Here is a 15,324-nt window from a genome sequence, read left to right on the forward strand (position 1 = left end):
TCCTTAGATCTAACTGGCATGTTATAAATACCAAATTCGCATTTAGATAATTTGTAATCTCTCCCCACATTGATTTAATTGCCAGTTTTTTAATGCAGCTAACCCCTTGCTAAACCAACAGTAACAGTAGTTAGCAAGTACTTGGAGGTGTTGCACAGCGTCTATCTTCCTCTGACTACCAATTCTTTTCTGTTAGGAAGTCACAGTTTGCATCTTGTTTTTATTGCGTCATTCTGTACGCTGCTGTCCTGCTAACCATAACCATTATTATTTATTTACTTATACGCATTTGTTTACCAGGATAGTTCTCTGGGCAGTTATGAGCCCATTTTCAATGGAGGCCCAGGGAGAAAAGCTCCATAAACACAGAATATATAACAGAAAATTAACAATATGAAAATTCGCACAAACAGAAAATATTAGCAATTAGTTAAAGCAGAGTGTAAACATGCATAGTAGGTACAATAAATGCAAACTTACAATTAGAGAATAGGTAATAAAAATTGTATAAGATTCTGTTGCAAGTGTAGTTAAGTGGTCTATGGACAATGTATAGATTGTGTAAAATGAAATAAGAATAAATACAAGAGGAAAACAGATGTCAGGTTACAGAAGAGGAAGCCATAGTACAAGTACAGATCCAGTTAGCACAGAGGTGTTCTCACAAAGAAGTTTGGAAAGAAGAATGACAGTATATGGTTCTAATTAGAAGTGGATGGCTTCCAGGCTCTGGCTACCACGCAAGAGTAAAGCAGTTGGCCTGCAGGCAGGCTGGGTTTGTGAACATGCAGTAGGTGCTGATTCTCAAATCTGAGAGACATTTCGGGAAGACTGTGCGAATAATGAACTAAGAACAGGATAGTCAAAGTTTGTGGATAGTCAAAGTTTGTAAGTAATTTTATGTGCTGTAGTTAATTGTAGGTAGGTGAGACAGTGCGGGAGTTAAAGCCTGTTCAGTGAGTATAGAGAAGTGCACTGGTGAGTAGAATGTTTGGAATTTGTGGCAAACTTGACAATGTTGTTACAACAGGTTTCAAGCTTTGACTTCAGAATGGAAAGCAGGTTAGTAAGTAAAGGGGCACCATATGTGAGGCAGGGAAGTAGGTAAGTGGAAGCAAGTATTTGTTTAGTGGAAGGACTATGGAAATGTTTATGCCGGTGAAGAATGCCTAACCTTTGATGTGTTTTATTGATGTTATGTTGTAAGGTCGAATTTTAGTCTTTTGTCTATTATTACACCTAGCAGTTTAGTGTGACTAATGAATTAAATGCTAGTACTTGCTCTGGGAAAGTACAGTGAACACAGTTTTGTTTATGGGGTATTTTTTTGGGGGGTAAATAAAAATTTGGTGTTGTCAGGACTGAGAGACAGATAACTACTGCGTAACCAGGAATCAACGGATGAAAAAGCAGATCAAGTAATTTGTTGTAGATCTAATGTAGAGTCAGCAGAACATAGGACAGTAGAATCGTCTGCATATTGTATGAGACCCCTCTGACTAAAAGAAGACTGAAGATTATTAATAAGGATGTTGAATAGGAATGGTCCTAATATAGAATTTTGGGGAACACCAGTAGAGGTGTGAAGATATGGAGTTTTGTCATTTAACTGCCTGCTGTCTGACAGGTAACTGGAAAACCAGCTAAGAAAGGGAGGTCAGATACCAGTTTTTGAAAGTTGATTTAGAACAAGTGAGTGAGAGACTGTATCAAAAACTTTTGATAAGTCAAGAAATAGGGTGGAAACAATCTTGCCAGAGTCTCAGGCTTTGTTGACTGTGTCCATGAAGGATATTAAGCAGTCATGGTACTTTGAGATGGCTTGAATCCATGTTGATTAGGGCATAGGATTTGGTTGTTCAGGATAAAATTAAGTTGTTACATGTGAACACAATTTTTGGATATAGGACAATTGTTTGAGGTATCGGCTGAGTTATTGGCTTTGTGAAGGGATATAATAAAAGATTTTTTTCCAAATTTTTGGGCCATATGATTCTTGGATACATCTATTAATTAGTATACTAACAGGGTAGGCAATAGCTTCTGCAGCAAGTTTAAGGATATTTCGTAGGTAGATTTCCTGCTGCACTACAGCTAGGTTTTAGTTTGAGAAGTAGCCTTTTTATTGTAGAAGTTGGGAATGGGATTAAGTGGGATTCAGTGAGAATGTTGGTGAGGAGTTGTTGGTTGTTTCACTGGGATGAAGTGAAGATTTAGAAGAAGGAAACAGGGAGGGAAAGGATGAAGTGGCTAGTCCAGTATAATTTGTGTTAGAATGAGGTTGTGTAAAGTTGGTAGTGATGTTTGCTATAGAATTTATGAAGTAAGAGTTAAAAAGACTGGCTTTTTGTTGTGGCGTTTTGTCTGGATGTGGACGTGGGTTGCTTTTTGTTCCTGGGTTTAGGAGTGATGTTAAAGATGATGAGAATTTTTGGGGGTTCTGCTTATGGTTGCTTTGAAGTTGATGTAATACTGTTTCTTGTCATGTATTACTTTTCTTTTTACCTGGTTGCGGAGCTGTTTGAATCTCAGTTGGTATGAAGGATTTTTATTTTTTTGCCACTATTTCCATGTTTTATCCCCAATTAGAATAAGTTCTTTAGTAGGTTTAGTTAGCCATGGGGCATGGTTGGTTTTCACTCTTTTTACTCGAAGGGGTGCAAGACTGTTGAATGTTTCTAAAAATGTACTGAAGTAATCCTATACGTTATCTATTTTAAGCTGCTCTGTTGTGTTTCGATTTAACATTTGCTGGGTTCAATGGAAATGAAGTAGCCTTCAAGATGATGTTTACTTATTATTTTGTTTGTTTTGTTTTATGCACTAAATGTGTATGCTCAGTGAGCAATGTTCTTTATTTCCCAAGTTGTTAGTTGCCGATCTTTATAACCACTTTAAGTAGTTTTAATTTTTATGTGTGTCACACTATGCTGTTTAGTAAATGTATACATGTTGGAAGAGAAAAGACTTGAGGAAAGTTGAATGAGTAAGTAAACTGGATTTTTTTTTTTTTAACTAGAGATTAAAAAAAGTGTATTGTGAGTGAATGGCATCTCGTTGCAATTGGGCTTCTATTTTAACAATCAGCAATTATGTTTTACTAAGTTAAATTTGATGTGGTAAGCAATTGTGGTGTTGTTTACTGATTATAGGTTACACTATGTTCAGCTGTAAAGATGCAGTGTATTCCTAAACATCCTGTTTTGTCTACTTAGTATGTATGAATAGCCTAGACAATGTCATTTCTTGCTTACGTGCTTGTATACTTTGAGAATGAGTTTCGTCTTGACTGTACGTATGTTACTTGTAGTCCCCCCTTTCTGTTTCTTTCAATGCAGGCTGCCACACATTTATAAGCGAGTCTGTTTGCATTTATTATTTCAAATAAAGGCTCGGTTTACTACATGCTGGTAGCCAATTACTCATTCTAATGGCATTTTTTGAGAGCTTCATTCATATTTGACACCTCGCTTTATTTTTTTGTCCCGATTTTATTATCATTATTTTATTACTGTACAGAGTAGTATGAATCGCTAGATGGTTACATGTATACATCCGACAAGACTGGAAATAAGGAACTGTTGACTTTTTTTTACGTTATGACCCCCTGCAACCCCCACACCCCCTGCTAATTAAACAGATCAACTACGAGATCTCACTACAGTGAGGAAAATGGTAAATATACCATTCCAAGCTGTACAGCGATCTCCATTTAAATGGTTCGCAGTTACAAAACTTTGATCTTATGGTCTCGACCATAAGAAATACAAAGTTTTGAAACTTCGAAGTTTAGAAGCAGACCCATGTGAGTGCTCACTTGTGTGTGTGTGTGTCTGTGTGTGTGTGTGTCTGTGTGTGTGTGTGTGTGTGTGTGTGTGTGTGTGTGTGTGTGTGTGTGTGTGTACGCATGAGCGTGCAGAGGAAATGATGTAGGGAGATGCGAGAGAGAGTGTGTGTGTGTGTGTGTGTGTGTGTGTGTGTGTGTGTGTGTGTGTGTGTGTGTGTGTGTATGGAAAATGATGCAAGGAGGTGTGTGTGTGTGTGTTTGCAGGAAATTATGTAGGTAGATGTGAGTGAGGGTGTGTGCGCGTGCGTTTGTGCATTTAAGGCCACTCGTAGTACAGTGCATCCTGCTCTGTCCCTCTGTGGTTCTGTCATGTCTTTGTGGATGTGTCCCACACTGATGAGAAGCTCGGCATTTTTTCCACCATTTCTTGAGAGAGTGACAGAACCACAGAGAGACAGAGCCACAAAGCTAATTTCAATAAAAAGCATTCTAAAAAATATGACACTAGATATTCTCACTTTTTTTGACTCAGCATCACATGACATTGTCAGTGTGGTGATGAGATCAGCTCTGCTCTGGCAATGCCTGACAACTCCATGTCTAGCATGGATGACATCTAGCTGTACCCAACTACCATATTTATGGAAGTAAGGCATAAGTGACTTTTATGATGAATATGTACCAGTTATTAGTATTGTACTTGGGCTTCCTCTTGTTATGGTAAGCCCAGTCCTTTCAACTATTCCTTAGGTAAGCAAGATGACTTTAAGGTGGTGGCTAAATTTGACTCCCACGTCCGACTCCAAAACATACCTCTATGCACATTTATTTGGACTGTCAGAGCCCACAGAAAGATAGATCTAAACTCAGGGTTTACCATTTCACAGTATTAAGTCTGTTTATCCAGTATAAAAGTTTCTGGCTGCCATCATGCACATTCAACATAGGTCTTGTTTAATAGTTATTTTTTTTCAAAAAAATGTTTACTAAAAAGTTACAAATATTATCAGTCAAAACACACTTGCAAACTTACCATTGTTCCTGTCTCTGAGATGGTCAACATCTCGAACAGTATTAATGGAGAGATTGTTTATTACACTCCCAGGGGTGACATATGGGTCAGTTTCAGGATCGATGTTTGGATAACCTTTCCAAGGCTCACCAGGCCGAAATTCTAGAAAATGAAGGATGAGATTTTATTTCAGAGTACTGCACAGTCTTAAGTCAATCAGGTCTGGTTACCGACCTTAATGTCCAGATTCACTGTGCAACTTCTCATGATCTATTTCTTCATCAGCTGTACACTTTTAAAAACACTGACACTTACAAGCATTCTGTCCACACAGCATCAATTTAAGTTATGCATAACACTCCTAACTAATGGCTGGGTAAAATCCATGGCTGCCTGGGAGAGACGGTTACTAAACATCAGTGGGGTATATAAGATACATACATTTTCAAAATACTGAAAACTCATTTGACTACGTTTCATTGTACTGAAAGCTTACGATGCTGAATTTCAAAATATTGAATTTTAAGCCAAAGACGTGATGTGTGTTCCCCTTCACCTGTGAATTGCTTAACATAACAAAAATACACAAATCAGTGAATAACAAACATTTCATCAGATAACATTAGCTTCACAAAACCTAGGTTCACAATACCAAATAAACCATGCAAATATCACCAACAATTCCTCTCACCAAAAAAAAAAAAAAAAAAAAAAAAATTGTAAAAGAAAAAAAAGCACACTTACAACACCAATGACCAACTCTTTCCAAAAATTAAAAACTACTTACTAAACTTGTTAACAGAAACCAGACAATATAAAGCCAAACTAGGTGGGGGGCTGTGCCACACCCCAAACTATATATACTAACTCTGGGATCGCACTACAGTGGGGAAAAGGTCATATACCTTTTTCTTACCTTAAAGTACTGAACAAACTGCCATTTGGTATTACGAAATTCAGCATTGAAAGCTTTCAGTATAAATGACTTTTCAGTATTTTGAAAATTAAGTATTGTGGTCTTAAGTCAAATGAAATTCAGTATTTTGAGTTTTCAGTCATGTCAAGTAGACCCATATATATATATATATATATATATATATATATATATATATTGTTGAGATGAAAAGACTACTTTGAGGGGTTGATGAATGAAGAGAATGAGTGGGAGAGAAGGTTGGATGATGTGGGGATAGTGAATCATGAAGTACAATGGATTAGCAAGGAGGAAGTAAGGATAGCTATGAAGAGGATGAAGAATGGAAAGACTGTTGGTCCAGGTGACATACCTGTGGAAGCATGGAGGTGTGTAGGTGAAATGGCAGTGGAGTTTTTAACCAGACTGTTGAATGAAATCTTGGAAAGTGAGAGGATGCTTGAAGAAAGGAGAAAGTGTTTTCTTAGCGATTTTTAAGAATAAGGGTGATGTGCAGAGCTGTAGTAACTACAGAGGGATTAAACTGATCAGTCACAGCATGAAGTTATGGGAAAGAGTAGTGGAAGCTAGGTTAAGAAGGGGCATGATGATTAGTGATCAGCAGTATGGTTTCATGCCAGGAAAGAGCACTACAGATGTGATGTTTGCTCTGAGAGTGTTGATGGAGAAGTACAGAGAAGGTCAGAAGGAGGTGCATTGTGTTTTTGTAGACTTAGAGAAAGCATATGATAGGGTGCCTAGAGAGGAGTTGTGGTATTGTATGAGGAAGTCAGGAGTGTCAGAGAAGTATGCAAGAGTGATACAGGATATGTACGAGGGTAGTGTGACAGCGGTGAGGTCTGCGGTGGGAGTGACAGATGCGTTTAAGGTGCAGGTGGGATTATATCAAGGATCAGCTCTGAGCCCTTTCTAATTTGCAATGGTGATGGACAGGTTGACAGACGAGATCAGACAGGATTCCCCGTGGACTATGATGTTTGCAGATGACATTATGATCTGTAGTGAGAGTAGGGAACAGGTGGAGGAGACCCTGGAGAGATGGAGATATGCTCTAGAGAGAAGAGGAATGAAGGTCAGCAGGACTAAGACAGAATATATGTGTATGAATGAGAGGGAGGATAGAGGAATGGTGAGGATGCAAGGAGTAGAGGTGGCGAAGGTGGATGAGTTTAAATACTTGGGATCAATAGCTCAGAGTAACAGTGAGTGTGAAAGAGAGGTGAAGAAGAGAGTACAGGCAGGATGGAGTGGGTGGAGAAGAGTGTCAGAAGTGATTTATGACACACGAGTACCAGTAAGAGTGAAAGGCAAGATCTACAAGAGGGTAGTGAGACCAGCTATGTTATATGGATTGGAGACAGTGGCATTGACAAAAAGGCAGGAGTTTGAGCTTGATGTGGCCGAGTTAAAGATGTTAAGATTTGCACTGGGTATGACGAGGGTGGACAGGATTAGGAATAAGTATATTAGAGGGTCAGCCCAGGTTGGAAGGTTTGGAGACAAAGCCAGTGAGGAAAGATTATGGGATTATGAGGACAGGGAGGTGACTGGTGTGACAGAGCAAGATGCAGAGGACAGGAAGAAATGGAAACAGATGATCCACTGTGGCGACCCCTAACAGGAACAGTCGAAAGAAGATGATGATATATCTATAAAACAGATGGATACATTTCCCTTGTCTAAGTCTCCATTGAGAACTTCAGCTCCTCCATACTCTCTCATCATATTTGTTTTTTGGCATCCTATGTCCACTCTGCAGATTTTCCTAGGTACTTCCTCCAACAGCCTGATGCAAATTTCCTTGTATGGCCTCCAGACCTGCATGAAAGTATTAAATATTATACAGCCTGATAAAGGACAGTTATAGCAGAATCCCTACTCCTTCAGATGATACTTCACAAAATGACTGGTATGGCCCAAGTGCAATAAGTTTGCAGTTGTTTGTAATGAACCTCAGTTGCCACCTTTCAGCCCACTTGGTCAGCCTTTTCCAAATTCTCCACTGGGCCCCTTCATCTTCATCCCCCACTGCTATCCCCAGCAGTATGTTTTCAGCAGAGAGGAGAATTCTATTATCTGTTCTCTCAGATGTCCGAAAACACGCACTAACAGTGCTGCAACAAGGATGGACCCCTGTGGTATGGTATTAAACTATTTTAGTTTATATATATATATATATATATATATATATATATATTTTTTTTTATTTTTTTTTTTATTTTATGTATTTTATGTTACTTATGTGCACAGGCTAGGGTGGTAGACTGATCCATACAGCATCTATTTCAGCTCCAATCTGATCAGAGTTGAAAAATAGTATTGCAAAATGAGATAAAAGCCAATCTAGCCTTCCAAACATTACAACACATTCTGAGTGTGGAAAAACTACAAGAAAGAAATAGGGGAAAAAGATATAACTGGTCAAAACAGTACAAAGAATTGTGTAAAATCTTACCATAACCATAGATGTCCTTCTCTTTCATGTTGCAGTATTCTTACTGTGGGATCCTCTGCCTCAGGTGACCCAAATGTCGGCTCCTATGCAAAAGCTTAAGCCTGGTTGCTGTTAGTGCGTGAGATGTCACACATAGGGCCATAAACCATGGGCCTTAAATGTGATGTCTGCACGTACAGACTTCAGAACTAACTGCCCAATCAGACAAGCAGTCTAGGTAGTACCCAATGGTGTCCTCTAGAAATGCAACAGACTGCTCAGTGTGACCATAGTGTAGGTAGTGCCCCATGATGCTCCATAGACAGCCTAAAGGTAATGAAGGGGGATAGGTGGGAGGGAAGAAATACTGCAACATGGAAGAGAAGGACATCTATGCGTTTGGTAAGATTTTACATAACTATTTTATGTCGTCCTATTCTTATGTTGCAGTATTCTTACTGTGGGAGACTACCACAGCTTAAGGAGGAGGAAGAGGTAGTGGATTCCAGGAATCCCTTCAGGACTGCCCTTGCAAATCCTGCTCTGGAGATATGGTCCAGTTTATAATGTTTGGTAATGTATGTGTTGAAGACCAGGTGGCTGCCTCAAGGATGGTAGTTGTCTCCAGGCTCTTGAAGAAGGTCCCAGAAGAGGCTACTGCTCTAGTAGTGTGTGCCCTGACCCTTTGATGCAATTGTTTTCCATGGTATGAATAGCAGAAGCAGACAGTTTTCCTAATTCAGCAAGTGATGGTTTATTTGGATACTGCCTTGCCTAGGGTCCTGCGATGGAAGGACACAAAGAGCTAATTAGACTTTCTTAATACTCTTAGTTTTGTCCAAATAGAACCTTAGTGGCCTGTGGACATCAAGGGAGTGCAGTATTCTCTCACTGTCATTTTTATGAGATGGAAAGAAGGTGGGTAAGGGAATAGACTGATTTAGTGACAGTTCGTTGACCACTTTGGGCATGAAGGGGGTTGGTGCGCAGGGTCACACTATCTTTGTGGAAGACAGTGTAGGGAGGGGATACCATGAGCGCCTGTAACTCTGACACTCTTCTAGCTGAGGTAAGGGCTACCAGGAGGACCGTTTTCCATATGCACATCTGCAGGGATGTAGTACTCGCTGGCTTAAAAAGGGCAAGTGCAAGTCTTTCCAGGATGTAATTTAGGTCCCAAGGAGGTGGGATAGGCTTCCTCAGTGGCTTAATGTGCAGGACCCCTTTTAAAAACAGTTTAACATCCAACATGGAGAGTAGAAGGGGGTCCAGGGGTAAGCAGGCAGAGATGGCAGATAAGTGAACTTTCATTGATGAGCAAAAAAGGTCTGATTTTAAGAGCTCACACACAGGTTAAGACTAGAGGAACATCTGCTTGAAAGCAGTCCCTATGTCTCTGGCGGCACCATTTGGAAATGTAGGATCGCCTTGTGTTGGGTTTCCTGGCCTCCTGCAGGATAGATAGCACGTCCTCAGTGTAACGCTGTCTGAAGGGTACTACAAGTTAATCACCCAGAGGGTTGAGGGGAGCATCTCCAGGTGAAGATAAAGGAGAGTTCCCTTCTGTTGTGTGAGCAGATCCACCTTGTGGGGCAACTTGTGGTGACTGCCCTTGTTGAGGGGCTGAAGAAGGGGGAGCCAATAGTGAGTCACCCACAAGACTTTTTAACATGTACCTCCAGATTTTTCAGGAGAACTTTCTGAATGAGAGGAAAGGCATACAGAAACAGTCCCTTCCATGAGATGGTGAAGGCGTCCACTCTCCAAGCTAGTGGGGAGGGAATCTCTGGTACAAAAAGTTTTCAATTGTCTGTTCTGGGGGGAGGCAAATAAATCTATTTGTAGTGTGTCCCATTGGTGGACAACATCTAGGAATACTTCTCTGTGCAACATTCACTCGTGATGCAGAGAGAATGATCTGCGGAGGGCATCTGCTTGGTGGTTGTTCTAGGATGGGCTACAGACTGCCTGAGTGATATGCTGTTCCGAGAGACTAATTCCCAAATTTGCATTGCTAGCCTGCAGAGCAGTTAAGAACTGATCCCCCCCATTTGCTGATGTACTACATAACAGTGGTGTTGTCTGGGGTCTACTTGAGATTACTGAAATCTCAGTAGACTGACACACGAAACACCGAGCCGAAAAGCTCGATGTGTCAGATGACTGACACGTCAGAAAGCTGACTTCTGAATGGTCGACAGTCCAACTTCAGCGGAAAGTACAGTTTTGTACCTACCATAAATGTAGATGTTCGAGGATCTCCATTGCTGCAGTCCTTACATATGGGTAGTCCGCTGTCCACCATCGGCCCGAATACCAAAGGGCTAGAACCGGCATCGGCGCCCAAGACTGACGTCAGTACGTGCCAGTACAAATGCGCATGACCGACGCCATATCCTCAGTCTTTCTTGCCTCAAACGTCAGAATGCAAAAAACACCACCCAAAATCCAACCTAAAAAAGAAAAGGGGGAAGGAGGGAGGGAAAATTGGACTGCAGCAATGGAGATCCTCGAACATCTACATTTATGGTAGGTACAAAACTGTACTATGTTCTTCGTCTCCCACTGCTGCAGTCCTTACATATGGGTAGAATCCCAGAGCAACGGAAAAAAAGGGAGGCTGGCTAACTAAACAGCATTAGGAGCTGCTAACATGCCCTGTAAGATTGCAGTGGCAAACCCAGCCCTAGACCTAGAATAAAGAGGTAAATGATAATGCTTTGTAAATGTGTGTACAGAACTCCAAGTAGCTGCCTCTAGAATGTCTTTAGTAGCTACCCCCCTTAAAAAAGCAATAGAGGTGGCCGTAGCCCTAGTAGAATGAGGCCTGATCCCAACTGGAACATCCTTTCCATGATGAGAGTAACAAAAAGCAATACAATGGCCAATCCACTTGGAAATAGTTTGTTTCGAGACAGCTTTCCCTTGAGAAGTCAAAGCAAAAGAAACAAATAATTGTTGAGATCTTCTGAACTCTTTGGTTCTGCTCAAATAATATCTTAACTGCCTATGTACATCCAAAGAATGCAAAACTTTTCCCCCTTTATTTTGGGGGTTAGCATAAAAGTAGGCAAATGTATAGATTGGTTCAATGCCACATTAGAAATCACTTTAGGCATAAAAGTAGGATTAGTACGTAAGGAAACTCTGTCCTTGTGAAAAATCAGAAAAGGTTCCACTGCCATGAGGGCCTGTAATTCAGATACCCTTCTAGCAGAAGTAACAGCCAACAAAAAAGCAGTCTTCCAAGACAAAAACTTCAATTCAGCTGTAGCTGCAGGTTCAAAAGGAGGCAGAGTCAGCTTTTCCAAAACAAAATTAAGATCCCAGGCAGGAGTAGGAGCTCTTCGTGGGGGTCTTATATTCTTTGCCCCTGTAAGAAACTGTTTAACCAATGGATGTGAAAACAAAGGAGGGTCACAATCATAGTGAGCAGAAATAGCTGCAGCATGCACTTTTACAGAAGAGAAGGACAAACCCTTGTCCAGTAAAACAGTCAAATATTGCAAAATACAACTCAAATTAGGCAATTTGACATCAAAGCCTTTAGATGAACTCCAAAGAAAAAATCTCTTCCATTTATCAGCATAAACCTTCAGAGTACTAGGTCGCCTGGCTTCCAAAATAACATCCAAAACTCGTTGAGGGAGCTGAAGGCCCTCCTTCTTTAAAACAGAATGCGCCAGGCTGTCAGGTGTAGGGATTGCACCCTGACATTGAGAAAATTATTGTTTTCCTGAGACAATAAGTGAGGAATCTGTGGTAATGGCCAAGGGGTCCCATGAATTAAGCTCCTCAACAGAGGGTACCAATGCTGACGAGGCCAATCCGGTGCTATAAGGATCATGCAAGGTTTGTCCCTCCTGACTTTCAATAGTACCTTTGGAAGAAGAGGCAAAGGAGGAAAAGCATACACGTGAAGGTTGCTCCAACTGAAGGATAGTGCATCTATTTTCCAGGCGTTTGGATGAAACAGCCTTGTGCAAAACAGTGGCAGTTGGAAATTCAGAGGAGAAGCGAACAGATCTATGTCTGGAGTTCCCCAAGCCATGGTCAACTGAAGAAATACCTGAGGGTCCAACTTCCATTCGTGAGGATCCACAATCTGTCTGCTCAGAACATCTGCTAAAGTATTTTGTGCTCCTGGCAGAAAGTGTGCTCGAAGAGTGATGTGCAGATTTAAAGCAGTTTCCCATAACAGCATTGCTTGTCTGCAAAGAGGGTAAGAATGAGTTCCCCCCTGCTTGTTGATGTACCACATGACAGTTGTGTTGTCTGTCCGAATCAACACCAGTCCTGGTTGAAGTAGGCCCTTGAATGCTTCCAAAGCAAACTGAACTGCCAGCATCTCTTTCATGTTGATATGCAAGTGAAGTAGCTTTGGGGGCCAAAGGTCTTGAATCCATTTTCCTTTGAAATGAGCTCCCCAAGCTGACTCCGAGGCGTCCGTCGTTAATATCTGACTTGCCTCTAGTTGGGTCACAGAGAGTCCCTTGTTTAGGTGACATTCCTGAGCCCACCACACAAATTCTTTCTGAATGCAAGGTAGAATCCGAATGACAGTGTCCAAATCTTGGCTGTGTTGAGTCCAAACGCTTTTGAGATACCATTGTAGCTTCCTCATATGCAGTTTGGCATTGGGAAGTACTAGAATGCAAGATGCCATGAACCCCAAGGCTTGAAGGACTGTCCTTGCAGTCAGCCTGGACATTACTGATAGCTGTTGGAAGTATAGGTGAAGACTTCTTTGTTTGTCCGGGGTAAGAAATGCCATCTGAGCAGCTGTATTCAGTCTCACACCCAGAAAACACATCTCTTGTGAGGGTACTAGACTGGACTTTATTTCGTTCACAGAATACCCTAGGCATCTTAAAACTGTCATTATATACTGCAGATGTTGAAGAAGTTCGTGCTTGCCTTGAGCCAGAATCAAACAGTCGTCCAGATAAGGATAAATTTGAATTCCTTTTAGTCTGAGAAAAGCTATTACTGGAGCCAGGACTTAATACCCTGGGCGCAGTAGACAAGCCAAAGGGCAATGCAGAGAACTGATAATGCAAATTCCCATTCCGAAATCTCAGGAATTTCCTGCAACTGGGCCTGATAGGAATGTGAAGATAGGCCTCTTTGAGATCCAGAGTCACCATCCAGTGATCTTTGCCCAGCATAGGTAACAGCTGTTGCAGTGTTAACATCTTGAATTTTGGAATTTCCAGAAAGGTGTTTAGAATGGACAAATCCAGAACTGGTCCCTCCAAGTACTTCCTTTCTTTGGCACTAAGAAAAGACGGGAATAAAACCCTGTGCCTCTTTCTGCAGAAGGTACTTCCTGTACTGCCCCCAACTGAAGCAGAGAAGAAATTTGTGCCTGTGCTTCCAGCCTTTGCTGATGAGGCACATCCGGCATACCTTTGAAAGGAGGGAAAGTGTGAAAATAAAATTTGTAGCCTCGATTTATTATGTCCAATACCCATTTGTCCTGGGTAACCAAATGCCAATTCCTTTTGAAAAGTCCCAGTTTTCCTCCTAGAGGAGCTGCCAGCAAGGCAGAGTCCGGCAGCTGAAGACACAGGTCATTGGGTCTGTTTCCGAAAGGAGTGACCCCTGCCCTCCCCAGCAGAAGGGGTAGAAGAACTCAAAGTCCTAGAAGTAACAGGGCCCTGAGAGGAAGCCCTACCTCTACCTCGCCTCGACCTGCCCCTAGAATGAAAATCCGAAGAGGGGAAAGACCATCCCTTAGCAGGCCAATTCCTACTGAACTTAGGGGGCTGAACCTGTAAAAAGTCCTTAACTGTCTGCATAGACTTAGCTTTTTCCTCCATTTTTTCAAAACTGATTCTACTGGAGGGCCAAAAGAACATCAGATTGCAGAGGAGCATCCATAATTCGAGCCTTAACATGCTCTGACAAGGTCTGATCTTTAAGCCAGGCATGCCTGCGAACAACTGAACTAGTAGCAGCCACCCTGGAAGAAGCTTGTAAAGCATCAAAACCACACTGCAAAGAATGCTTACCAACCTGGTCTGAAGCATGCACTAAATCCTGAAGCTCCTTACATTCAATACCTTCAGCTAAAGCATCTACTTTACATTTTAATTGTCCCAGCAAATAATTTTGATACCTGAGCATATGAAACTGACAATTTAAAGCTCTCATAGCCAAAGTAGAAGAGGTATACAGTTTTTTACCCCACCTATCCAGGGCCCTAGCATCCTTGTCCAGAGGAACCGGATTCTTCACCACAGAAGCCTTAACACCTTTGGGGCCTTGAGAAATAGTTTCTGGATCAGCCCTAGGACTCTTAAATAAGTACTTGTGAGCTTCCGGAACCCTGTAGTATCTATCTGGCTTAACCGGGGCAGGAGGCAGAGAATCTGGGTTAAGGGCAGCCTCAGAAAATACATCCTGAACCACATCCAGTACAGGGGGAATAGCCAAGGGCCTATGCTGAGGCAAAAACAAGAATTCTCTAAGCCTTTTACGAGAATCAGAATAATCCTGGCCTTCCCATTTGAAATGTTCCCTCATGGAATGCAAAGTCTCAGAGAAAGAAAAATCTTCTGGAGGGGACGCAGAGGGAGTAGTGTCCTCAGCCTCCGAATCAGAATAGGGAGGAAAATCCTGAAATTCTTCCACAGAGGAATCTGACTCATTGGAAGACTGAACCAAACCCTCCAACTCTGTCTCTACCCTGGCCCTCTTCTCAGGGGGGGGGCATAGAACCCCTAATTAAAGTAATCAAATCTTCAGCCATCTTTAACATGTGCTTCCTAGGAGCTGGACCCTGGGGACTAGCACCAGCAGGGGCAGACCTAGACTTAGAATGGCTTTTGCTTTGAGAAGGAGGAGGCCTAACTACCCTATGAGGGGAGGGAACCACCGACATCTGAGAAGCACCCTCAGCCTGGCCTAAAACAGGAGAAGCCACTTCCTGCAGTAACAAAGGCTCCCCTTGAGACTCAGGTAAACTTTCAGAAGGAGCCGCTGAAGTAGTCGGTGGTTCCACAGAACCGGCGTCCGGAGTGGACGACTCATCTTGTTTGGACCACAAAGGCTTCTCTTTGCGTTTCTTAGAAGAACCAGGCGTCGGAGAATCCGACGGCATGTTGCAATTACAACGTTTACCAAACACCAGCCTAGCACAGTCCAACCGACGT

The 15,324-nt window shown here is 41.8% G+C and overlaps 1 protein-coding gene across 8 annotated transcripts in view; it reads right to left on the reverse strand.

Moving 5' to 3' along the window:
* Positions 1 to 15,324, reverse strand: part of TNRC6A (trinucleotide repeat containing adaptor 6A) — a 3,393,689-nt gene that overhangs the window by 320,519 nt on the left and 3,057,846 nt on the right. For all 8 annotated transcript variants that reach the window (XM_044089241.1, XM_044089240.1, XM_044089239.1 and 5 more), the window contains one exon: positions 4,821 to 4,961. In XM_044089241.1, coding sequence (XP_043945176.1) covers positions 4,821 to 4,961 — 141 coding nt within the window. The remainder of the gene's footprint in view (positions 1 to 4,820; positions 4,962 to 15,324) is intronic.

The sequence above is a fragment of the Protopterus annectens genome, chromosome 12.part0, assembly GCF_019279795.1.
Source record: "Protopterus annectens isolate FY-2018-M chromosome 12.part0, PAN1.0, whole genome shotgun sequence".
NCBI classification, from domain to species: domain Eukaryota; kingdom Metazoa; phylum Chordata; order Ceratodontiformes; family Protopteridae; genus Protopterus; species Protopterus annectens.